Here is a 26,170-nt window from a genome sequence, read left to right as displayed (position 1 = left end):
AACCAAGTCTGCTTTAAAACCACACACAGTAACATTATTGCCTGTCATTTTTATGTATTAAATTAATGATCTACAAACTTTTGTAACTGAAATTCTGGTTCCAGCCCTGCTTCAAAGATGTGTGTGGTGAAACGTCGGGGTTTATAAACTGCTTTAAGAGTTATTCATCGAGGTACTGGGACATTACTAGGGATGGGTGCCAAATTAGGTACCTTTAAAGGTACCGAAGGGACCGAATTCTGTCAAAAGTACCAGGTACCGGTTCACGTAGAATCAAAAGGTACCATGTTTAGGTACCTAAATGCATCCTTGTGACTGTGAGAGATTGTAAAAGTAGGCAATTTTCCAAGCTGGACATGAACACAGCATTGCAAGGTTATATAGTGAAGAATAAATATGTTAAGTTGAAAAAATATATATATTTTATTATTAAACAAATTGATATTTTTTACCACATAAACACAAAAAAGTATAGAAAATTGGTACCGTTGAGTACCGGTACCGATTGCCAGGTATCAGTACTGTATCGTTTCAAATGTGAAAGGTACTCATCCCTATACATTACTGTAGTGCTTGTTCCTCAAAGCAGCTTCCATATCACTGATTTCATTTTTGAGGTTTTCTACTGTGAGCCCGGAAACACCATAAACATTAAACCCATTCAAGATCGCCAAACTTTCGCTTTCTCTTTGTTTTTCTGATTGACTCACTGCTAAGAGTGGTTTGTCCATGTATATAAAATCTCCAGTTATGGGGCTGAAAAATGTTTTTCTTGATAGAACGTTAGGACAAATGGTCCCGTTTGTTTAACCCTTTATCTTGCAGTTCAACCACCTGGTAGAATTTTTTTTCTTTTTTTTTGAGTTGCTACAAGATAAATATCACAAAATTAAAAAAAAATGTTTTGTTTTTGTTTTTTTTAAATTTTTTAAAATGTTTTTATTTATTTATTTTTTTGTCTTTTTTAAATGTAGTCTTTTTTTCGTTTTATCTATTTATTTATCTTTTTTTTTTTAAGTTTTTTTTGTTATTTTTTTCCTTGGATAGAACTTTAAAGGGTTTGAAGTTAGATGTTATATTCTTTGCATTTAAAAAGTGAAAGTTAAAGGGTTACTGACTGAACGTGCATACGGGCCTTGGACTGTACGGCCTCTCTCTCTATGAATAGGACACCAACTCCCTCTGTTAGTATTCTCCTGACGCTGACATGTAATGAGAGTTCTTCCTCGACACACTCGCCGAAATGTATCCCCAAGCCTCTCATGTCAGTAATGGGATTTTACACCTGGGAACTGAGAGCTCCTCTCAGCTCTATAAATCGCTGTCAAAACAACCTCGGGGTCACAACAAGGCAAGCGGCGAGGAGGGGGGAGGGGGGAAGTGAGCAGCGTCACTTCTGTTGGGGAGGTGTGGAGGTGGAGGGAGTGAGGTCACAGCACCTATGATGAACAGCAACAGCCTGAGGAGCTGTCGGGGTGTGAAGTGTGAACGGGCTCGAGAGGGGAGGATGGATTTAGCCTCGGTACAAAGAGTCCGAGAGAAAGGAAGCGTGCTGTTTAACGGAGAGCGGCATTATGGGATTTAAATGTCCCGAAAAAGAGAGTAGGTAAAAGGTTGGTGACCTAACGGCAAAACTGTAGAAACACAGCATCAGATTTTGGCGTTTTTGTCAGTCCATCCACTTACAGTGGGGCAAAAAAGTGCTTATTCAGCCACCGATTTTGCAAGTTCTGCTACTTAGAAAGATGAGACACTTCAACTACGAGAGACGAAATGAGAGAAAGAATCCAGGAGATCCCATTGTAGGATCTTTAAAGAATTTATTCCTAAATTATGGCAGAGAAATAAGTATTTGGTCAATAACAAACAAGCAACATTTCTGGCTCTCACAGACCTGTAACTTCTGTCCTCCACTCGTTACCTGTTTGAACTGGTTATCTGTATGAAGGACACCACTGTCAGGAACCCGGGAGTTCTTTTGGATCAGGACCTGTCCTTTAACGCTCACATCCAACAGGTCTCAAGGACAGCTTTTTTCATTTTCGTAATATCAAGAGAATTAGACACAACTTGTCTCGGAGCGACGCTGAGAAACTGGTCCATGCTTTCGTTTCTTCTAGGCTGGACTATTGTAACTCTCTTTTATCCGGCTGTCCTAATAAGTCTATTAGGACTCTTCAGCTGGTTCAGAATGCTGCCACTCGGGTACTGACTTGGACTGGGAGGAGAGAGCACATCTCTCCAGTGTTAGCGTCTCTACACTGGTTACCTATAAAATCTAGGATAGAGTTTAAAATTCTTCTTTTGACTTACAAAGCGCTTAATGGCATCGGGCCATCGTATCTGAAAGACTTAATTGTTCCGTAGAATCCGTCGAGGTCTTTGCGTTCTGAACATGCAGGTCTGCTCGTTGTACCTAGGGTCTCTAAAAGTAGTATGGGAGGTCGAGCCTTTAGTTATCAGGCTCCTCTTCTTTGGAATAACTTACCGGTTGGGGTCCGGGGAGCAGACACGGTCTCAACCTTTAAGTGTAGACTTAAAACTTTCCTTTTTGATAAAGCTTACAGTTAGAGCTGGATCAGGCTTGAACCAGCTCTTAGTCATGCTGCTATAGGTTTAGACTGCTGGGGGGAACTGACACACAGGGCTCCTGTTTCCCTCTTTTTCTGTCAGTCTAACTTCTAGTCTTACTGTCCTGTTATAGTTACTGACCATACACCTCTCTGGGAGGCTCTGAGTTTGTCTTGTAGGTTCCTCTGGATCGGTGAAGTAGATGGCCTGCTGCTGTGCTCCTGTCAGACTCCAGCTGCTACGGCTTTGGATTATTGCCGGGAATGGCCTGCTGGTTTCACCTTAACTGTCGCCACAGCGCCAAACTTCGGACTGTGTCTGTCTGTCTCTCTCTCCCTTTCTGTGTGTGTGTGTGTGTGTGTGTGTGTATCCCTCTCTCTCTGTCACCCCCTTTTCTCTCTATACTTCTCTCTCCCAAATCTGTCTCTCTTACCCCAACATAGTCAAGACAGATGTCTGTCTAACATGAGTCTGGTTCTGTCCGAGGTTTCTGCCCGTTAAAGGGAAGTTTTTCCTTGCCATTGTAACTTGCTAAATGCTGCAAAGTCCTGTACTCATGGTGGATTAAGATAAGATAAGACTCCTTATCTTGTCTTGAAGCTGGGTTTCTGCTAATAAAATTGTATTAACATTTACAGGTCTAGACCTGTAAATGTTTTTGTTAAGTGTCTTGAGATAACATTTGTTATGATGTTATGATATGGCGGTATACAAATAAAGACTGATTGATTGACACCTGTCCACAGCCTCAAACAGTCAGACTCCAAACTCAACCATGGCCAAGACCAGAGACCTGTCCAAGGACACCAACCTGTTGCACTCTTCTAAGCCTGGTTCAGGTCTACAGTTTTCCCCCTGGGATCCCTTGACAGCTCTTTGGTCTTGGCCATGATTGAGCTTGGAGTCTGACTGTTTTTGGGCTGTTGACAGGTGTCTTTTATACGGATAACCAGTTCAAACAGGTAACGAGTTGAGGACGGTAGTTGCAGGTCTGCAAGGGCCAGATATCTTGCTTGTTTGTCATTGACCCCTATAATTTACAAATTAATTCTTTATGAATCCTACAATGTGATCTCCTGGATTCTTTTCTTCATTTTGTCTCTTGTAGTTAAAGTGAACCTCTGATGAAAATTACAATCCTCTCAGTGGCTGACTAAATCCTGTTTTGCCCCACTGTATCTGCTATCAAAACTCATCAGCTGGACCAATGTGGGTATCAGGAAGGAAAACCTGTTGATGCAACTGGAGCTGTAAGTAAATGAGGTTGGTTAGTTGTCCGTACCTGCCAGGTCGTCATCGGGCCACCATCCCAGCTCACACGCCTTGCAGGTGAATTCATCCTGGACGATCTCATTGTCTTTGCATGTCGTGCAGATCCAGCAACAGCTCACCTCGCCCTTCCTGATCACCTGCGCACAAAGAGAGGAGTCACAGACGTCTCAGTGAGCAGTCACAACACCAATCAGTGCTGTTAATCATGACAATGAGAACGTCACATGTGGCGACCTTAATAATCAGCCTAAGTGAAATCAAAGATGAGGACGTGACGAGGCAGTTTCTCTTTCTTTGAGTCCCAGCCAAACTGTTAATGAAACAAGACGATCTGCTTTAACATTCAGCTCACAGTGAAGCTGTTTCCTGCACTGGGACGTGGAAAGCAGGGTGATAAGTGGGGCAAGAAACAAAGCAGAAGAGGGGGAAGCGTAAGCCGGCAGGGATGAGGGTGTACCCTCCCTTAGGGCGACTTTGAATGAAGCTACAGTCAGTTGCGAACAAATGGCTCCAGTTTGAAACAAATCACGGCATCTTATCAAAAACACGGTTACATAACGACCTGCACTGCCCTGAACTTCTGAGGTTTTCTTTCACTGACGACCTTCTTCAATCGAGTCCAATTAGACTGACAGGTTGTTTGCTTTGTAAACGATTCTCTGCTTCTCGAAGCCTTTCTGGTGATATTTAATTGATGAAGCAGGATTATGAAATGTAGGGCAGAGTCACCAAAGAGAAAAAATGGGAAGTGTCTAGAAACCGGGTAAAAATGTTTCATCACATCCAAGCTGTGACACAGAAACCAGGAAGAACAGAAAGTGTTTGGGAGCACAGAGGAAACACCATCTCTGTCTAAAGCGACTGCACTTTACAGCTAATTTTAGTCATGCTAATGGATGGAAACGTTAGACGTCCAGTCCTTCTACCTCCGCCAAGGAGATAATGTTTTTGGGAGAGTTTGTCTGTTTGTCTATGAACAACATAACTCAAAAAGTAACAAACAGATCTTGATGAAATTTTCAGGAAATGTTTAAGATGGGGTAAGGAAGAAGTGATTACATTTTGGAGGTGATCCAGATCACCTTCTGGACCCGGGATTATTTTAAAACATTCTTTATCATTGTGAGATAGGGCCGTTTTCACCATATGTGTATATAACTCCACGTTAAATGATCGTATTGTTTTGCAAAACAATGAAAGACAAGGTCATCATAATTTTTGACATATGAAAAAGTACGATCCAGATCCTGGCAATATTCTGGATACTAAGATCTGGAATATGAAATTTGTACTGGGTCATCATCATTTTCAACACTGTCAGGAACCAAATTGTTGCAGACAGTCTGCTCAACTGGGGTATAACATTAAAGTCGGACTAAACTGTTGGTGTGTAAGAAAATAGAGAAGGTTTCAAAGTTGCGCCGCCTTGTTCTTAAGCTCCTTTTTTTGACGAGGAGTGCATGTGAATACACAGCTACGCAGTACTACGCAGTCATCAGCATTGTCCACTTCATCTTGAGGCGCATCATAGTGTAGATTGTCTTTTTATTTTAATTGTCTGTACTGTTTTCCTATGAATATGAAGTATAACACAAGTATTTCAATAGTTATTTAGAGATAGGGGGTATTTAGGGTAGAAATCCGACTTACACAGGATTTCTGGTCACAACGCATTGTGGGAAACATAACTCAGGACCACCTGTAATCTACTTATTTCCAAAAGGTAAAGCAACACTTGGGGAAAAAACATATTTCTAACAAGACCGGTACAGCTGAAACCACCTCCAGTCGTCAGCTGATAAAGCTGAGCATCAAAGTCAAACAGAGCAACCTGGGACCAGGACCTCAGGATCTTTGACGAACAATGGAACCGAATACTCAACCTTGCTTATACTTCCTCTATTTGTGCCAGAGCCCAACTCAACAGCGTAAAATCTTACACAGGAGACACTTCATTCATGCAAGACTAGCCAAAATTTATCCAGACAGAGCCGACTCTTGCATGTTTCGGTCGTGTCCCAGACTTATTCAGGTTTGGCGTGCCGTCTTAAGCCCTGTTTCCACCAAGCAGTCCAGTTCAGATCAGTACAGTTTGGTACGGGTTGGTTCAGTTAAGCCAATTTTTTATTTTACTTGCCCACAGAAACAAAACCCATCTCACAAAACCCCAAACTACCAGGGTCAAAAATGTCAGACCCCAGCATTTAATTGTATTTTTTTTTTTTTTTGCAAGTTTTGAAAAAGTCTCCGACATGTCTCCTGAGCAGCCCTAGATTTGATAGTCTTCTGGCGTAAACCATGGTGAATAACATTCAAAAAAGTTAAAAGTTTTAGTCCAAGGAGCTGTTGGAGCTCTTGGAATTAATAAAGACAAAGTACTTTGTAAACCACAGTGTGTGTCTACCTGAGGAAACTACTGGTCGCAATAAAAAAATGAGATCCTCAAACTGAATGGGTGTAAAATGAGAATTGCTGGTATCTTCTTACATAACAACTGGCCGACTGACTTCCCCTTAAACGAGCATTAATCTTCAGGTTAAGGTTTTTTGTCCCATTACATTTACGGTTGCAGAGTTTGTTTAATACTGCATGATTGGCTCTGAGGAGGATTTAATGCCGTACCTTGATCTGTCCTTTGGAGCAGGGTTCACTGCAGACCGAGCGGACCATGTCACTGCTATTCATCCACAGCTTGTAGTCATCGATGCTTAGGATGCCCTCAGACCAGGAGCCCACGTTTATGTAGTCATAGCGACCGTCGCCCACACTCTGGAGATTCATGATGTCATACCTGGATGGACAAACGGGAAGCGACAGACGGCCGTAATCAGCATTGACAGGTTTATCAAGCAAGATGGATTTAAACGAAGACGTAAACTCAGAGAAAAGAGACCAGGGGAGAGGTAGATGATCAAAACTCAACAGCTTAGCAAATCTATGTTCGTATCCAAAGTCACTCTAACAGCTTACAACCTTGGCGTTTTCTCACTGTCAAACGCCGTCTGTTGGACTGGAAAGTAGTGAAATTGGCTGAATCTCTGAATCTGTACCAGTCTCAACTAATTACATCCTTTCATACACCAGATCCGTGCTTATGTGGGCATGTTCGTTGCTAGGCGCCGCCCCGTTGTGGCTGCCTGTTGCAGAAACTCTCTCTTCCTTGTCCGTTTGTTGTAATTTTTTAGTCTCTTTTTCATCATTTTTGCATTTGGAGTGGATCATTACTTTGTATGGCTCATTTTTCGATCATGGACACCAAACTGGTTTTGTCTTCAGTGATATTTTTACTATTTTTGCTCCTGTGTTTGTCTGGAGATCCTACATGTAACCATGGCTGAATTGTTTACACGTGAAATCAGCTGTTAGCAGCCTGTAGCATGTCAATGCTAACTGGTGCTAGGCCAGATGTTTCCCCACAAGGTGGTTCTCAGGTGTGAGCTAAGAAGTGACGACATAGACCTGTCCTTCCATCCATCATTATTGGGAACGTAAGATCTATCTCCAATAAGATGGACAAGCTAGCCATGCTAACCCAGCAACAGAGGGAATACCAGAAGGCAGAGTAGCATCATGCTATTCACAGACATGGCTAACAGAGCTAACAGCAGACACCAACGCCACATTGGAAGAGCTTCACCTGCTGTGAGCAGACAGGATCCAGGAGACAGAGACTGAACAGACTGCTGAAGAAGCTCAGTCCTGGACCCTTATGGACCTTTTTGCACTTTTTATACACTTTCTAACTTTCGTTTTCTTGATTGCTGCTGTGACCCTTCCTGAATATCCTCTTGGGGATATATAAAGTATTTTCTATTCTATTCTATTTTATTCTATTCTGAGCGTGGTAGTTTAATAGTTTATTTTCTTCCCTTTATATCCTCTTACCTTCCTGGGGTGTCTCCGTTTTCATCGAAATAAATCTCCTCTCCTGAGACTCCTCTGAAGGATGTTTTCAGCAGGTAGTCCAGCAGCTTGCTGCCGTCGATTGGGTCCATGGCCTCGCAGAGCCCCGTCTTCCCCTGGCACAGCTCCTTGTGCATATCATGGAGTCCGTGAGCCATGGCGTAGATGGCGTTGATGACAAAGCCCATTTTACTATCCTGAACATAGTTTTCATGCAGACTCTCATTTCCTGTTGAAGGAGGAAAGAAGAAAAAAGAATTACAAACTGAAGAAAACTTTGGAGTTTTCCTTCAGTTCAGTTCCATTTTAAAAGTGAACTTCTGGTGTTTTCCAAAATGCATAATCAAATTTGAACCAGAGATGATTTACTGCATACAAGGAAATCGTTACATGAGATTCAAAGGCTCAATAGAAAGCAGATGTCTGGGAAAATCCCAGGACTGCAGATGCAAAGTCCACCCAGGTCAAACTCATTATTTTGGAGGATGGAAGATTCCACATTTTACATCCTTGTATGAAGATATTTCTTAAAATTCAACACCTCTAACATTCCTCTTTTGCCTCAGCAGACAGTGCAATAAAAGTTTGTACATTTTCATTGTCTTTGAAGGCAACATGCACATTCAGAAGTGATTCTCCAAAATGCAGCGTCATCTAGCTCAAGTGTTTGGGTGAACAGTGTCCTGGGTAAGCAATCCCCTTGTGCAGCCTTTGAGTGAAAGTATCAGCCCATTTTCTTTTCATCCCTCGTACAATATAAACAAGGCCAGTGCTCAGCTGTGTTTGAGTTTGACTGATGCAATTCTCCCTCTGACTGTGAGCCTGTCCGCATCAAAACACCTTCGCTGTATGGCCAGTTTGAAGACATTACAGAGAGCGATGTGTTAAAGAGAGCATCAGTCAGACTCTTCCTCTTTGTTACAGGAATCAAACGCTTTCTGAGTGCAGGTGCAGCTGATGTAAGTCATAGGCATAGTCGTTGCTTGAAAATGCACTTACCACCTTGAAGGTCTTTGGGAATAAATGAAATATGCAAAAATATGATGCAGAGAAATAAAAAGAGCTATGACTCAACTGCTTCAAGCAACAGTCAGCACAATGCTCTTATTGTTTTTTCATTCAAGCATGCTTACTCACTTATTTTAAGACACTATTCATTTGTTTAATTGATTTTTTTTAATTTGGTTTGTTTTGAGAGTTTTAGAAGTGTGGTCTGGATTATTAATAAGTCAAGAACATGATTTACCATGGTCACCTTTTGTGGGCAAATGAAGGGAGGATTCAAGGAGGGAAACAGAAGGAGAAATACACAAAGGACAAATTTAACCCTAAACACTACTGACAAATTTAAAAGAACAAGAAATGCATGAGAGGAGTATTTCAAAACTCACTTGTTTCCTCACTACATGAAAAAAAGTACCCACCAGTGCAGACTTTCTTGTAATTCTTGTTCTCCTGTGGGTGGCCTGGTAGGCGGCATTGGAAGCGGTACTGCCAGAACTCAGCGAACCAAGGGTTCCTGGTGTTGGTGTCCAGACGCAGCTTCAGGTAGTAGTCATCAAAAGACTTGACAACCGCTGACTGCAGCTTCATGGTGATTCCTCCTTCGGCTTCCTGCTCATAACCCTCCACCACCTCGTATCGGTCTGCCCATCCATCACTGAGAGGAGACAGAGGAAGAAGAAGGAAGTGTTAAAAAAAAAACATCACAGGGACATCCAGATTATGAAACAGATTGGAAATAGCTTGGGCCTTGAGTTATGGAGGCAAAAATATTTGGCTAGGTAACATATTATTTATCAAGGAGCAGATTCTGATTGATGTGCCATCAAAGTGTTTTGATATAGTGGTACTATTAGTAATAAGATGATTTCAAACCACAAAATAGCCTCTTACACCTCAAAAAAATGAAATCTTATCAAGTGTTTTTGCTTCATTTTAAGTAAAAACTGTCTGATAACACTCAAAATGAGCTACATTCAGCTCGTCAGTCCAGAAAAATGTCTTGTTTCAAGTTATTGAAGGGCAAAATTGAGGTCTAAACAGGTTTAGCAGGTAAAAAAAATGCCAATGAAATAAGACAATTTGCTTTAAACTAGAATAATGTCTTAATACTTAGCTCTTGTTTCATTGGCAGATATTTTTACTTGTTAAAAGCAATTCAGGCCTCATTTTTGTCTTTAAATAACTTAAAATAAAACATTTTTTGGACTGGTCAAGTGAATGTAGCTCACATTAAATCTAAGAAGGCATTTTCTACTGAAAACACTTTATAAGCTTTTGGTTTTTTTGCAGTGTATTAATGCTGATTTACTTTGAAATAGATAAATACATCAAACTAGTAATGCTAATAATAGCTAATAATGAGCTACGTAGCCCCACTTATGAGCTGGTGGTGGCGCTGCTATGCTAGCAACCTCAACCAGCGCTAGCTTACAGATAGTCGTTTGTCTACTGTTTATTATTACATTTATGTTGAGTTGCCTTATGTAAAATGTGTGAGACAGTTATTTTAACCACCCACGGTACCCCACAGCACCACAGGACCCCCTGTAGCACAAGCTACGCAGGGGGAAAGCTATGGTTAGCAAGCTTGTTAGCATTGTAGCATGCTATCAGTAGTGCTAATGGAATACAAACAAATGAAGCTACGCAACACGCTCAGCCGTGACTGTTTTTGAAAACCGTTTACTGTTTGAACCTTGTGTTTGGCGAACTTCTTTGTTACAGTTTGCCTTTGCCAACATAAAAACCTCTTAATATGATTTGTAGCTCAAGACAGGACGTGATTAGCGCTACGTCGTTAAGGTGGCACGCTGCCGCCGTAGCAACCAGTAGCAGGTGAAGAGGGCGGAGGTGGGGCTCGAGTAACAGTCACTACCGTAGGGCTAACAAACCACTGCTACCGTCGTTCAGACAGAGCAACTACATGCCAGGAGCTTCGCAAATGCAGCAGACGCCTTCAAAACCACAGAGACCCACCTGTTCGAGCAGTTCCACAACCAAAGGTATCAGTCATACCTCGTCGTTCATTTCTAACTTTGATAAATGAAAAACTAGAAGTTGTCACCTCACCTTCTGGGTCACTGATGCTGTGTCCAGTACTTGATAAGGTTTAGGTTTGTACAACATCTATATCACCTAGTGCCTAATTAAGACTGGATGTTTTAAGAGTGGGGAGATGCTACATGTATGAAACTGTGTATGAAAACATGCATGTCCCAACTGCTCCCCAAAAGTGAAACCAAAACATTAAGCGTTTCCCTTGATACAGTAAAGATCAATATAATCTTTCTGTAGAGACACAGACTGCAGTTTTTAGGCTGCAGATTTAAGAAGGCATTGAAATCAGAAATACTTTATTCATCCCAAGGGGAAAATTGGTGATTACAGTTACCTTAATACACAGTGAAGTGAAAATATTAGAGTAGTGATGGTAAGTAGGGCTAGGACAATATGCCACTCTCATGATTCGATTCTGTTATGATTTTTTGTGGCGGCGATTCGATTCAAATTGCAATTTATGATTTTTGTGATTTTTAGATTGCTTTTTTAACACCAGACCATGTGAAAAAGTTAAATGATGATAATAAAGTCTACAGACTATATCAGGCACCACATTTCCCCATAAAATGCACAGAGAAAAATCAGAGAAAAAATATGTCGCCCTCTGCTGGAGAACAGTGGTAACCTTTTTTCCAATCCAGTTTATAAACAAAGACTGAAATGAAGAATTTGAATTTGAAATTTTATATATATATTTATTTATTTATTTTATTTTTTACAAAGAATCACAATTGTTTGTTTATTTGTTTTTTGTTTATTTTTTAATTTTTTAATTTGTTTTTTGTTTTGTTTTTATGTGGCTGTTTTATTTATATTATTTATTCTATTTTTATTATTTTAGATTTATTATTTACAAACCAAAACTATACTTAAATTAATCAGTTTTTCTGTATACTTGATGATAATTGCAAAATTGCACTTTTTCACTGTTAACCAATTATCCTGATTAAGATTGAGGGTATATACTTAAAAAGATGTTTTCATTTTATGTGGGAAAGGGCATAGACCTGCATATGAATGTAAATAAAGTTCCTATGTGATTACTATCCCTGACATATTAATTTTTGATACAAAAGTTTTTTTTATTTATTTATTTACTTTCAAAGTTTTTTATTGATGCCACATTTTATAACAATAGTCAGACAACAGCATGTTATACCTGTCTTACTGTTTCTCCTTATTTCTGAAAAATGAACGTAGCTTTGTCTAGCTGCAAAACATGTTTTAATTTTGCTTTGAATAAAAACTTAAATACAAATAAAACAAGTTCTGACATTTAAATCGATATATTTTTCTTATAATTTCAAAGTTTATGTCCTAATAACTAAATTTATCATCATTAAGTCTGTTCATATACCAGTTAAAAATATATATCATATATTGTAAAACAACTTTTTTCTCCCATCCTTGATTGTAAGTCCAAATAAAATACGGAATAGGTAAATACAAAAAAATAAGTAAGAGGCGCAGAATAGTTGGATAAAAATATACCATAGCACTAAAGTCAGGTGATCAGGGCCGTTGTGTTGTGGTGACAGTTGTGGTTAGGCACTAAATATGGCACAATTACACACTGAAAATGATGTATTAGATACAAAAAACGCAGTACTTGGCCCTCCAGTGCACTAGGGGGTGCAAAATTCAGCAGTGTTGTACTGATTCAGGAGCCTGTTTGGCCAGTTTGTTTTCACTGATTGTTTTTCAATGATAAAAAGAGAGGATGTGAAGTGTGGACTAGGAGTTTATCTGCTGTAATCTTTGGATTAGCAGCAACAGAGTATCAGATATCACACGAGCAGAGCACCTCTTGGCTGAATCTTACATTGGTTTTGTAAATATTGAAGTTTTTATCAAAATTCATGCTATATTTGATTCTACATGAGCTTCCTAAGTAGGTACACTTGAGCCTCTATTTTTGTACAGTGTTAAATTAGCGTGGCAGCTCTGGTTGGAGGCTTATCTCAATTCCTCTGCAGTCATCCTCAATTTGGGAGGACAGAAATCTCAACAGCAGCGCCTCAACTGTAATTGCAAGCTTTACGCAATCCTCTCTGCTTGCTTGTTTGCTCTTTTAACCCTCTGTGCGAGGTTTTCTACTCCACCAAGACACCCAATTTGGACATCCAGCTGGCCTGTGGGCACTGTGAGATACAGGGACATTAAGAAAGAGGACACTAAAAAAACAAATTAGCAGAAAAGCATCTCCTCTCTGCTTTTATTTATTCTTTCTTCACTTAATTCTAAGCCGGTGAGGGATCACAGATTTATTTAACTCGCTGTCTTTCTCTCCTTAATCTCTGTTCTGGGCTGCAGCCTTGGTACACCTGCGGTATTGACAGCTACACACTCATTAAGGTTTGACTCACCGAGGAACCAATTACCTTGCACACATGGGATGTTCTGGTCGGTGGATGAGTGTATGTGTGTGTTCGTTTGAGTGTGTGTGCGGTCACAGTGTCTGACCTTCGTCTCTGCAACTGCTGTCAGTCAGTCAGGCAGACGTTCAACCTCATTTGTGGGAAAATATCAAGAGATACTCGGAAATTAATTCAGCGTCGCTTCTGTATCAATCTCGAGTTATAAAAGACAGATGGATGAATGCTTCAGGAATTTGACAGGTGGTGGAAATTATCCTCAAGATCGAGAAAATGTCACCCAGAGCAGTCGAGTTCTCATGCAGAGGAGAGTTAAAGCAACAGGCTGCTTGTTTGGCCAGTGTGCTGAACCAAATACCAGATACTGGTGTTTTATTTTCTTCCAACTGTCAAAAATCCTGTGGAAATACCAAAACCAACATTGCACTCCTCTTTCCTCAGCCCCCTTTGACTTTTTTTTTTTTTTTACCAAGGAGACAGTCCACACCAGAAACAACTAGAACAGAGGCTCCCAGGAGACCAAGGTCTGTGTGCAGCTTAAAGCAACATTCAGCTTTCTCAGTTAAACTTGATGTGGGGTGATGACAGAGCATCCGCCTCTAAGATGGGAATAAATATTTGACAGACTTAGACGCAAATTTCTAATCAGCCAATCACATGGCAGCAGCTCAATGCATTTAGTCATGTAGACATGGTGAAGACGATCTGCTGCAGCTCAAACTGAGCATCAGAATGAGGAATAAAGGTGATTTAAGAGACTTTGAACGTGGCATGGTTGTTGGTCTGAGTATTTCAGAAACTGCTGATCTACTGGGATTTTAACCCACAACCATCTCTAGGGTTTACAGAGAATGGACCCAAAAAGAGAAAATATCCAGTGAGCAGCAGTTCTGTGGGACAAAATGCCTTGTTGATGCCAGAGGTCAGAGGAGAATGGACAGACTGGTTGGAGCTGATAGAAAGGCAACAGTAACTCAAATAACCACTGGTTACAACCGAGGTCTGCAGAAGAGCATCTCTGAACACACAACACGTCCAACCTTGAGGCAGATGGGCTACAGCAGCAGAAGACCACACCGGGTGACCCTCCTGTCAGCTAAGAACAGGAAACTGAGGCTACAATTCACACAGCAACACCAAAACTGGACAATAGAAGATTGGAAAAACGTTGCCTGGTCTGATGAGTCTGGATTTCTGCTCCACATTCAGATGGTAGGGTCAGAATTTGGCCTCAACAACATGAAAGCATGGATCCATCCTGCCTTGTATCAACGGTTCAGGCTGCTGCTGCTGGTGTAATGGTGTGGGGGATATTTTCTTGGCTCACTTTGGGCCCCTTAGTACCAACTGAGCATGGTTTAAAGTCCACAGAAACAAAAATAAAAAAATAGGAAAAAAAAGAAAAAAAAAAGAAAAAAAAGAGAGAGAAAAAAAGGAAAAACAATGGGGGCCAAAAAGGAAAAAGGGAAAGAAAAAAGGAAAAGAAAGGCGGGAAAAAGAAAGAAAGGAAAAAAGAAAAAAAAGAAAAAAGAGAGAAAAGAAAAAAGGGGAAAAAAGACCAAAAAAGGAAAAAAAGAGAAAAAAGAACAACAAAGGAAAAAAAGAAAGAAAAAAAGGGGAAAAAGAAGAAAAAAGACAAAAAAAAGAGAAAAAAGAAAAAAAAACAAAAACAAGGGGGGACAAAAGAAAAAAAGAAATAAAAAAGGAAGAGAAAGGAGGGAAAAGAAAAAAGAAAGGAAAAAAGGAAAAAAGAAAAAAAAGGGAAAAAAAGAGAAAAAAGAAGAAAAAGGAGAAAAAAGAAAAAAAAAAGTCCACAGCCTACCTGAGTATTGTTGCTGACCATGTCCATCCCTTTATGAGCACAGTGTACCCATCTTCTGATGGCTACTTCCAGCAGGATAACGCTCCATGTCATAAAGCTGGAATCATCTCAGACTGCTTTCTTCAACATGACAATGAGTTCCCTGTACTCAAATGTCCTCCACAGTCCCCAGATCTCAATCCAATAGAGCACCTTTGGGATGTGGTGGAGCGGGAGATTCTCATCATGGATGTTCAGACGACAAATCTGCAGCAACTGTGTGATGCTATCATGTCAAGTTTTGGCTATGAGCAGAAATGTGGGATGGGAGCCTCCAAACATCAGACACTTGCTTACTTTGGCCCAAAATAAGAGAACAATTCAACAGAGCCATCCATTTCCCTCATCTTATTCTGAGTCAGAAACATGTTGACTTCATTATCGTTGGTCACATTTAATCCATTGACTCCAAGTGAATACTGTCTCTGTGCCTCTTTAACTCTTCCAGAGCGTTCTCTAAAAAAAGAGACAGAAAAATACAAACATCCTTAAAGAGCTGTGTTAGAAGTGTTCAATAACAGCCTGTTTAAAACAACTCCGTGTTAATCATACTTATTCCAAAAGAAGACAGACAAACAGATGGACTTTTGAATAAAGAGAGAGGAGTGGGGTTTTTTTTTCAGCGCTCTGAATGAATAATGCACGAGGCATTGAAGACACGCTCGGCTGTTTTTCACCGTGCAGTTTGTGATGAAGTGAAATGACATCCTCTCTTGTCGCTCTCCTCTCTCAAGATCGCGGCGCTGTCTGGCACAAATCCAAACAGCTCATCAAAACTCTGGGGCCATCTGAGGGACGTCTAATGGGACACAATCTGATTTAACGTCCCCTAAATGTACCAAGATCCACGCTGCATATAGAGAGGTCCATCATTATGTAACCGGAGTCAGATCTACCAGAGGAACACGTCTATAAGAAGATTAAGGAGCCAACACTCTACAGGTATGTGACTACCTCTGCTGCACATTAACTTAAAGAGGCTGTGAGGGGTGTCTAAATGATCTTGAAAAGTCTCCCTTCTAGATAAATGCCTGATTATAATCCACACTTTAAAATGAGAATACAGCGTCAAGGTCCTGATCTCCTCTGTATGATCAAAGCCAGTAAAGGCCGATTGTCTGATGTCTGCAAATGACATTGTGTGTGATTTTCCTGTGGCGTGAAGTGTGTTCAGAGTGATTTTGTCCCAGTGAAGGCCTCCGATTCAGAGATCGTAGATACCCGTTTAATATTTGCGACTAAAATTCCCGTAGTGTGTGGGGCGCTCCAAGAGTAGCTGAGCATGCTCAGTGTGTAATGTCACATGTGCCGGAGCAAAGCCAATCAAGACAAGAGCTGTCTCAGCTGACTGACGGAAGAGGAAGTAAGGCTGTATTCAGACCAGAAAAGTCCTTTGGTCCACTTGTTTGGTCCGGACCAAAAGCGGACTTTAATAGAATAGAATAGAATAGAATAGAATAGAATAGAATAGAATAGAATAGAAAATACTTTATTTATCCCCGAGGGGAAATTCAGGAGTCACCGCAGCATTTAAGAAAACAAAAGTAAGAAAGAGTATAGAAAGTGCAAAAATGTCCATAAGAAATTAGATGACGACATCCCGTCCACCACTCTCCAGCCCAGCCAGTCTCCACCTCCACAGGGTCCAGGACTGAGCCTCCCCAGCAGTCTGTTCAGTCTCTGTCTCCTGGATCCTGTCTGCTCACAGCAGGCGAAGCTCCTCCGATGTGTCGCGGCGTCCGATGTCTGCTCCGTCAGCCACGTCCGTGAACAGCATGATGCCGCTGGGTTAGCACAGCTAGCTCGTCCATCCCCCGGAGCGAGATCCCACGTTCCCAACAACGATGGATGGAAGGACAGGTCCACGTCGTCACCTCCCAGCTCACACGTGAGAACCAGCACGTCGTCCTCACCTCCTCCTCCTCAGCTCGAGGGAAATCATCAAGCCCTACACTAGTTAGCATTGACATGCTACAGGCTGCTAACAGCTAATTTCGCATGTAAACAATGCAGCCATGGTTACATGTAGGATCTCCAGACAAACACAGGAGAAAAGTAGTAAAAAATACCGCAGAAGCCACAAAAAGTTTGGTGTCCGTGACCGACAATGAACCATACCAAGTGATGATCCACTCCAAATACAAAGATGACGAAAAAGAGACGAAAAAATTACAAGAAACGGACAAAGACGAGAGAGCTGCTGCAACAGGCAGCTACTTGGGTAGCGCCTAGCAACCGTTAGATGATAATGGTGTAGCTCACTTTTACTATTGTTTTTAAATTATTCCACGGACCCCCTAGCTATGGTCCTGGGACCCCACTTTGAGAAGCACTGTCTTAGAGCACCAGGCCGCCAGCTGCGCTAAATATAGTGGGCTTCTGAACTATGTTTACTTGTTGTCACGTTAGCCTACAGATACGTCAAAGCACCAGGCTGCCGATAGCACTACATATAGCTGGCTACTACAATGTCACATTTTAAACCGTTGAGCTACGTACATGTACTGATAAATACCTTACTTTGTTGCATTGTATACAGTTAAGAAAATTGGTGTCAATCCAATCTCTATTTGATTCCAAAACAAATGCAGTTTGGGCCAGAAGGTGGCGAGGCAGTCCAATTAAAACAGACAACAGCTTTAACAGTAACTCCAGATAATTAACTATTAATTTATTCAACAACCTGGAATGAAACACATGAGTCACTGACTGGTAAATAAACATGACCACGACACCGTAAGACATCCACCGTATGACCCATGAACGCATCACACACACATCAACAAACAGAGCCATAAATAATGTGAGAAACAAGAGGCTATCCTGACTTTCCAAACCCATCTGATGAACCATTTACTTCAATATTTATCTCTGCAAGTAAAATCAGCCGCACGCTGCTCCTTTGATGCCGCGTGCTTATTAATGATCTGAGAGCGTTTGGAAGATTTACTGTGACTTGATGATGTGCAGCATTGTTTAGAGAAGCACAGCGTGCTAACAGCTGGGTAATTTACAGAGCAGTATACAACAGCAAGTAGGCTGAGAGCTCCCCCGACTCCCCCGGATGATCCAGTTCCAGTTTGATAGCACATTTGTATATTTATGAAGCCATGAATTAATTGGCAGGGCAGAGATTTAATCACATGCGCTGTTTCCCCTGGAGGCCGAATGGGAAGAGTTACTTTAAAAAGAGGGAAGGGGAGGATAGGGGAGTCAAGAGTTTCCTAATTGCTCTCTGCCAGTGTTAAAATAAAAGTTCAGGTAGTTAATGGAAAAACTTTTAATCTGTCTGTCAGTCACAGTCTGGGAAATGTCAACCTGTCTCATTAAGAGAATTACATAACTTTTTAAAAGTAAAATCAGGCTGTAAGTCTTTGATTATGATGTAAAACACACACTTCATTAACTCCACTTATTACAGCTTGTCTCTTTTTCTTCTGTTTGTGCTCTGTCTCATTGTCAGCAGTAAAAGAAGCCTGAGGGTTTTACATACAGGCATTAATGAAGGTTGCCATTAGGAAGTACTTTGAATGTTTGTTGGTTTTTGTGTTTCGGGGAACAAAACATGGTAAAACTGATGCAGTGACTATTTTTTTCTCTAACCCACTCCAGTAACTAACATGTGCTTCAGTGGGGTAGAATACAAATTTATTACCCCTTAGCTCCTATCACACCACAGTAGATGTTGGCATTCAACCACCTCCTAGCTTAAATAGCTGCTTGAAATGATTACACAGCAAAAAAATGAAATCTTATGTAAAAAATTTTGAGATATTTTTGATGTTACCCACATTCAGAAATTTGCTTGAAACTAGAATAATGTCTTAATAGAAGTAACTTCTCTCTTGTTCCATTGGCAGATTTTTTAGCTTGTTGCAATCAATTCAGACCTCATTTTTGTCTTTAAATAACTTGAAACAAAACATTTTTCTGGACTTGTCAGGTGAATGTGGCTCATATTTGGTCTAGAAAGTTATTTACCACAGGAAATTGGACAAAAACACTTGATAAGATTTTAGCTTTTTACAGTGTACAGGTGGTAACTCAACTCTTGCTTTAAGCTAGGCTTTGGCTAGGCCTTAGCTAACACCAGCAGCATTTAACAACAGACACAAAATATATATTTTTTTATTTATCTAAACTTTTTTTAACCAGAAGATAAAACTTTACTGAGATACAAAACCTTTTTTAAAAGTGTCCTGGCCAAGACTGCAGAAGTAAACAGGGTTTCAGACATATGTTACAACAGTCACACAACATAATACAAGGTCGCCCATAACAGACGCAACAATTCACCAGAAACAGCCGGAAATACAAATTAATCAAAGCATTTGCCTTAGGGATGAGTACCTTTCACATTTGAAACAATACGGTACCTGGCAATTGGTACCGGTACTCAATGGTACCAATTTTCAGCCCTCATTTGTGCTTGTTTGGTACAAAATATTAATTTGTTTAATAGTATTTTTTGTTGTTTTTCAATTTGACTTATTTATTCTTTAATATATAACCTTGTAATGCTGTGTTCATGTCCAGCATGGAAAATCGCCTACTTTAGTTACAAGGATGTGTTTGGGGACCTAAACATGGTACCTAGTAGCTCTTGTAAGATTTCTGGTTAATAATCATTCATGAGTGTCAAATACTTACCAAGATCACTCTAGCAAGGAATGTACATGTAGCTAATATTAGAGTTCTTCTCGCTCCTTCTGGCCCACTACGCTCTGCTTGTGAAAGACGCCTGGTGCTCCCAGCCCAGTGTGGCTCCAAATCACTAGCCAGACTCTTCTCCTCTGTTGTTCCCTAATGGTGAATGAATTACCTAACTCTATAGCATCCACAGAGTCCCTTTCTACTTTAAGAGATGTCTGAAGTCTCATCTGTTCAAGGAACACTTAGGCCTTAATCTGAGCCTTCTCCTGTTTGCCCTCAGGGGTAGAATGAGTCAGAGGGTCTGAGACTCAGCTCTTATTGATTTTTCAGCACGACTACTGAATGTTGTTGAAGTTTGAAGTATATTGTTGCAGCAATTTATCTTGGTTTGTTGGCTTGTTGATAGTTGTACCACAATGCACTTACTAGGTTTCCTTCAGTCTAAATTCTTGCTTGTGTTGTACGTCACTCTTGACAAAAGCGTCTGCTAAATGAAACTGTAGAAACTGTAGAAGAGTTGTTTCACTGCAAATTGGGTTTTCTAGCCATTATGCCAGCTAAGCTAAGCTAAGCTAAGCTAAGCTAAGCTAATCTAAGATAAGAGTCAGTCAAGTTTTATTATATCCTATCTAAGCAAGCATAAGGGACAAAAACGCATTTAGCCATAAAAAATCTCTTTCAGTGATGGTACTTGGCAGGTCGTTTTGGCCATTTAGCCACGTTCAAGCTAACATTTCTGTCAGATAGTTTGGACAGGCCATTGCTCTGACTAACTGAAATATTTACAATTTTATTATTTTAGCTTTCAGGCTAGCTTCATTGTAGCTTTGCCTACATAGTTAGCTATGTTACAAACTAACCTTGCAGTTATGTAAGCTAGTGTTTTTGCCCCCCTCTTTAAAATTTGACTACTATGGAGCTTTATTGTTTGCTAGAAATAAGTAAATGCTAAGCTATTGGGTCCATTTATAACCAATGCGCAATTAAGGACTTTAAAGTGATGGGGCAGTTTGACATTTTCCCACACTTTCCTTAACCTCTCTTATTTCTGCCGGTTAAACCGAGGGGTGGCGGCTTGCTAGCTCAGTAGCGGCAGCAGCAGGACTCCCCTGAGGTGACTCGCAGGACCCCGAGTGAGCCGGGGAGTCTTTATAAGCCCATCCAAGCTGCCTTTACTTATTCATCATGCCCCAGTTTGAGTGGAGAGATCAGTCTCCTCTACATCGACAGGAAGCGCTGCTGGGAGAGAAACCTCTTTGCTTTTACTACCAAGGGACGTCGGTTCACTACAGGGCAAAGTCTTTGATCCCGATACCAGCAGCAGGAGTGACTGATGGATGACAAGATCTCAGTTTCAATCCGTCAAATTCATGTATGAATATTTATCAAGGTGTGCTGTCATCTAAACCTTTAAAAGGCCAACATCATTATTGATAGAAGAGGGCGACAGCAAATATCCAACATGTCCTCAACTCGGACTGATTTTGGCCTTTCATTGCCACAGTTGCTGAAACATCTCTTGACTGCGGTCAAAGTAAGATTTGATCCATTCCCAGTCTTTTTACAAAGAAGAATCAAACTTTTTTTCCAGAGAAGGCTGTGTGCTGCCAGGGGTAATACATGACAAAACCTGCACTCAGTAGAGCTTGTGAATGTAAAATCCTGACCTAAAACAAGCTGTTTAGATTTTGGTGATTTGCGGACATCAGCGATTTCCCTTTTTGACCAATCAGGAGCAAGTCTGACCTGGTTGGTCCACCGGAGCAGATACCCCCTCCCCGCTGCTCTGCTCTGTTTTTGGCTGTAAACAGCCACATAGTTCCATGCACAAGCCTCCCATCTCTGAAGAAGACAGACTAAGTGTCTAGAGTTCATTTATCAAGGAAATGTTCCAGCTACACTCAGTAAAACTGTGCATGTGTGTGCTAGTCACTTCACGGCCGACTGCTTTTCCAACTTTGGACAGTCCAACAGAGGGCTAGCCAATAGACTGGTCCTGAATCCAGGCGCATTACCAACCATCCTCCAACCCTGGAAATGTGAGTATTTTAAATGCTGTGTGCTGTGGAGCAGATGGAAGAGCTTTTCCTCAGTGTCCCCCCTGTCTCTGTGTTAGCTTCAGGATGCTAACTTAATCTGTAGTTAGCCTGTTGTTTTAGCCTGTAATGTTACGGTAAACGAGCTTCGCTGTTTTCTAAACATTGTGCACTTGGAGCTCGTGGCACCACTCTCAGTGACGCTGAAGAGCGGGGCGGTATCAGCGGTGGCTCATTTACATATGAAGGCCACGCCCACTAAATCAGAGCGTTCTGAACAGAGGGGCTATGAGAGCCTGGAAACAATGCTGCTGTGCTTGATTTATTGGCTTTTTGGACCAAAACATGTTACTACCATTTCATGAAGACATCAATGATCCATATTAAACTGCAGGAAAGGAGCAGAATATGGGACCTTTAAGTAAGAAAAAAGGTTTGTTAGCTAGTAGCTCTTTTAAGACAACAGTAGCTAATGGCTTATGAATGTTTTTTGGTTAATAAACAACTATTAGTGTTACTCAATGTTGGAAAAGCCCAAATACTCACCAAAATCACTTTAGCAAGGAATGTACATGTACCTAGCATAAGTTGTTTCACTGCTAATTGGGTTTCCAGCCCTTGGGCCAGCTAAGCTAAGCTAAGTTAAGCTAATCCAAGATAAGGCTTAATTATGTTTTATCATTTATTATCTTAGCTAGCAAAGGGGAAGAAAAACTCAGTTAGCTGTAAAACACCTCTTTTAGCAATATTATCTATGGTGGGTTGTTTGGGCCATTTAGCCACATTCAAGCTAACATTTCTCTCAGATAGTGACACAGGCCATCGTTCCAACTAACTGAAATATTTACCTAGCCTCTCTGTAGCTTAGCTTACCTAGTTAGCTATGTAATAAGCTAGCCCTAGCAGTTATGTAAGCTAGTGTTTTTGCCCCTACTGTTGTAAAATTTGCCTGCTATGGATTTTTTTTGTTTGCTTTGAACAATAAATGGAAACCGGACTTTCAGTGCGGCAGTCCGGTCCAGGTGGACCGCCGGTCGCTGGACGCGCCATAACATGTGTGACTTGGAAACGGGGCTTAAGTTTTTGTTAGCTTGTGAAAATGTTTGCTAATCTCAATGTTTCCCTTTTGTACATTGCTGTACCAGATTTAAGTTGGATTATCAGACAATATCATTACATAACTTTACAAAAAATTATTTAAATGTTGTCATTGACAAATAAGAGGTCATCCAACCAGGGTTGTATAGTTTTTCTAATAATTTTGAGGTCAAAGAGCCGTCGCCGGTCCCCCTCCTCCCAGAGTCTTTCTCTGTAAACATGTTAACATCCACACACTTTGTCAGAACACAAGCTGTGTGCACAAGAAATCACTCCAGCATCTGCAAACCATGTGACAACTGTGTCCGGATGTAAAGCCGGCGTGCTATTTTTGATCACCCCTGTGTCATTCGCCCATCCTCGCACAGGGAACACAAGGCATCAATTGGAAACAGAGAGATGTCCTTGACAATGTGTGGCTGCTTTCAATTAACATCAGAGGCGTGTTATAAATATTCAAACGTGGCTCATCGTGCTCCCTGTGCTCGCAGGAACACAAACAGCTGCAATCACGAATCCTGACCCAACTTGAATGTAGTCTCCATGTGTGTACGAGCAGACTTCCTGTGCTGAATGAGCGCAGACACCGTGTGCTTATCTTATAATTACAACCTTTGTCGCTGTTGTTGCTGGGAGGAATTTTTCAGATGTCAGCCATATTTGCCAAGAAGGGACTATTGTTGTTTGGAGCCCTGCTGACAGACTGAGTGACAGATCTGCAGTGAGACAATCACACCAACTCTGCCATGAGCCCAAACATAATCTCCATGGCGACTGGAGGAGAAGCAGCACACAGGACGTTTTATTTCAGCTGTACAGTAAATCCAGCTCTGCTTAAGAAATTATATTGAGCTTAAAACTAGTATGGCTTGACCCAGTTGGCTCTCACCAAACAAGGACAGCATTGTGTCAAACAGTCTTTACTTTCTTCACCTTACATACATGACCATAGCATGAGCTGCTGGTGTGCTCCAAAACTTTACCAGTGACCACCTGTCATGGGTAAACACTCATGATCATTCATGACTTTGTTTTCTTCCCGTCCGAATTATTGTAATTCACTTTTCACTGGCCTCAGTAAATCTTCTCTCCTCCATTTTCAGCTAGCCCGTAATGGTGCGGCAAGGCTCCCGACCAAGTCTAGCCGGACGACTCACGTCAATTTTAGCTTCCCTACATTGGCTACTGTTACGGTCCCGGTCTCTGGTGTGTACTGCTGAGTATGTGTCTCTGAGTGTGTGTGCGTGCGCCAGGAGTGTGGGTTTTTTTCCCCTCTTCCCTGGCTGCCAGATGATGCAGGTGATTGGGGGTTACTAGGCGTCCACCAATAAGGAGCAGAGCTCGACCAGAGGGGAAGGTTTCAAAAGGCTGGCTGGAGTTTGGGGCGGGAGCGGCTGACCTGCGGTGGTCTGTCGCCCGTAAGGCCTGTCCGAGCTCGGCTCTTTAGTAGAGACATTTGTCAGAGTTGTTACCCCCTCCAAGATCGGTTGTAAAGTTTGTTCCGTTGTAAGATTGTTTGTTAACCAGATTTAATTTGATGAATAAATCTCAGTTCAATCTACCCTTCTGCCATTATTTTCATTAAACATTCCTAATTTGCCTTAACACCTGGCTTATGTTACTTCCTTTACCCTATTAAGAGCTCTGGCGGTAACAGCTACCTTGGTTTTTGTTAGGGATGTCCCGATCCAATACACTGATTGCTAATCTGTCCCTTATATGGCTATTTTTGGAGGATTGGATTAGAGGTAGACCGATATATATTGGCCGGCCGATATATCGGGACGATATTTGGACATTTGTCTCTATCGGCCATCGGCCATATTTCGTTTTAAAAAGCCGATTTTTGATCCGTTGTATAAAATGACGCAATTTTTGATCAGGCACAAAAAAGATGAGCACCTCAAACTTGTGGAACCACTTGGATACATTACATACTTTTGTTCAAATTGTATTAATAAGTTTAAATTTCTTTTTTGACATTTTAAGAAGAGTGTGAATGTTTACTACTGCTTGTTACATTGTGTGTTTACTCAGACAAAATATTCCATTGTTTTGAAAGCTGAATAAATGTTCAGAGGACTGGACACGACTTGTTGTAATAGATTTCTTTTAGTTGCTCAGAAATTGCTGCGTTTCACAAAAATGTGATAAATATATATTTAACAATCGGCCTGAATATCAAATTGGAAAAATCGGCTACGCATATCGGCATCGGCTGCCCAAATTTGAAAAGCATCGGCATCGGCCCCCAAAAAACCCATATCAGCCAACCTCTAAATTGGATAACATCGGAAATCATTAAACCACGTTGCAAACCTGTCCGCTGTGTGGGACTACTTCTCTTTGTAAAACTATGATAGTAAAACAGCGTCTTACAACATTTGTAAAGTGAGTGTTTCTCAAGGAGGTACCAACAGGGCTCACTTTAATACAACAAATGCGATTCATCATTTACAACAAAATCACCCAACGGAGTACGGGATTCATCAGAGAAAGGCATTGATTGATTGGTATTGATTGGTATTGGCAAAACATATGAGAAAATCAGATTGGATCAGAAGGTAATAAATCTGTATCAGGACATCCCTTGTACGAACTGACAGGTAGCTTGTCATCACTTTAGCCTACGGATACGCTGTAGCACCGATCTACTAATGTATGACACAAACTTACAAAATTAGCTTGTTGTCATGTTTCGAACAACAGTGCTACGAAACTGTACTGATAAATACCTTACCGCATTACGTTGTATCCAGTAAAAAGTTGACTTGAACAAAGAAAATTTGTTCCAAAACAAACACACATGTTGTGGTTGTGTGAGACTCTGGGCCACACTGCAAAAAAACAGAATCTTACCAAGTGTTTTTGTCTTATTTCAAGTAAATATTGTCTTGCTATATTTGACATTAGCCACGTTCAACTTATTTAAAGACAAAATGAGGTCTGAATTGCTTGTAACAAGTAAAAAAATCTGTCAGTGGAAAAAGAAAAATGTGCTAAAAAAATTTGCTTGAAACTAGAATAATATCTCGATACAAGAAACTTTTCTCTCAATCCACTGGCAGATTTTTTTAACTTGTTCCAAGCAATTCAGACCTCATTTTTCTCTGTAAAAAACTTGAAACAAGACATTTTTCTGAACTGGTGCGGCAAATGTGGCTCATATTAAGTCTAAAAGGACATTTTTTACAGGAAATGAGACAAAAACACTTGATAAGATTTCAGTTTTTTCTTGTGTACAGGTGCTAACTCAATTCTTGCTTTAAGCTAGGCTTTGGCTAGGCCTTAGCTAACACTAGCAACAATTAACAACAAACAAAAAAATTTCATTT

General features: G+C 40.9%; 1 protein-coding gene and 1 long non-coding RNA gene across 3 annotated transcripts in view; one reads left to right on the top strand and one right to left on the bottom strand.

The window, feature by feature from the left end:
• Positions 1-26,170, bottom strand: part of grm1a (glutamate receptor, metabotropic 1a) — a 67,952-nt gene that overhangs the window by 14,279 nt on the left and 27,503 nt on the right. For both annotated transcript variants that reach the window (XM_074684711.1, XM_074684712.1), the window contains exons 4-7: positions 9,171-9,406; positions 7,729-7,975; positions 6,466-6,634; positions 3,854-3,980 (exon numbers count right to left, since the gene is read on the bottom strand). In XM_074684711.1, coding sequence (XP_074540812.1) covers positions 3,854-3,980; positions 6,466-6,634; positions 7,729-7,975; positions 9,171-9,406 — 779 coding nt within the window. The remainder of the gene's footprint in view (positions 1-3,853; positions 3,981-6,465; positions 6,635-7,728; positions 7,976-9,170; positions 9,407-26,170) is intronic.
• Positions 10,554-26,170, top strand: part of LOC141801608 (uncharacterized) — a 38,726-nt gene continuing 23,109 nt past the window's right edge. The window contains exons 1-2 of the long non-coding RNA XR_012599416.1: positions 10,554-10,754; positions 15,783-15,990. This is a non-coding gene — a long non-coding RNA (uncharacterized LOC141801608). The remainder of the gene's footprint in view (positions 10,755-15,782; positions 15,991-26,170) is intronic.

This window comes from Halichoeres trimaculatus, unplaced genomic scaffold, assembly GCF_033239565.1.
Source record: "Halichoeres trimaculatus isolate MK-OKI-2021-1 unplaced genomic scaffold, fHalTri1.1 fHalTri1_scaffold_13, whole genome shotgun sequence".
Classification (NCBI taxonomy): domain Eukaryota; kingdom Metazoa; phylum Chordata; class Actinopteri; order Labriformes; family Labridae; genus Halichoeres; species Halichoeres trimaculatus.
The sequence above is the reverse complement of the archived record's forward strand: the minus strand, read 5'-3'. Positions and strand labels throughout refer to the sequence as shown.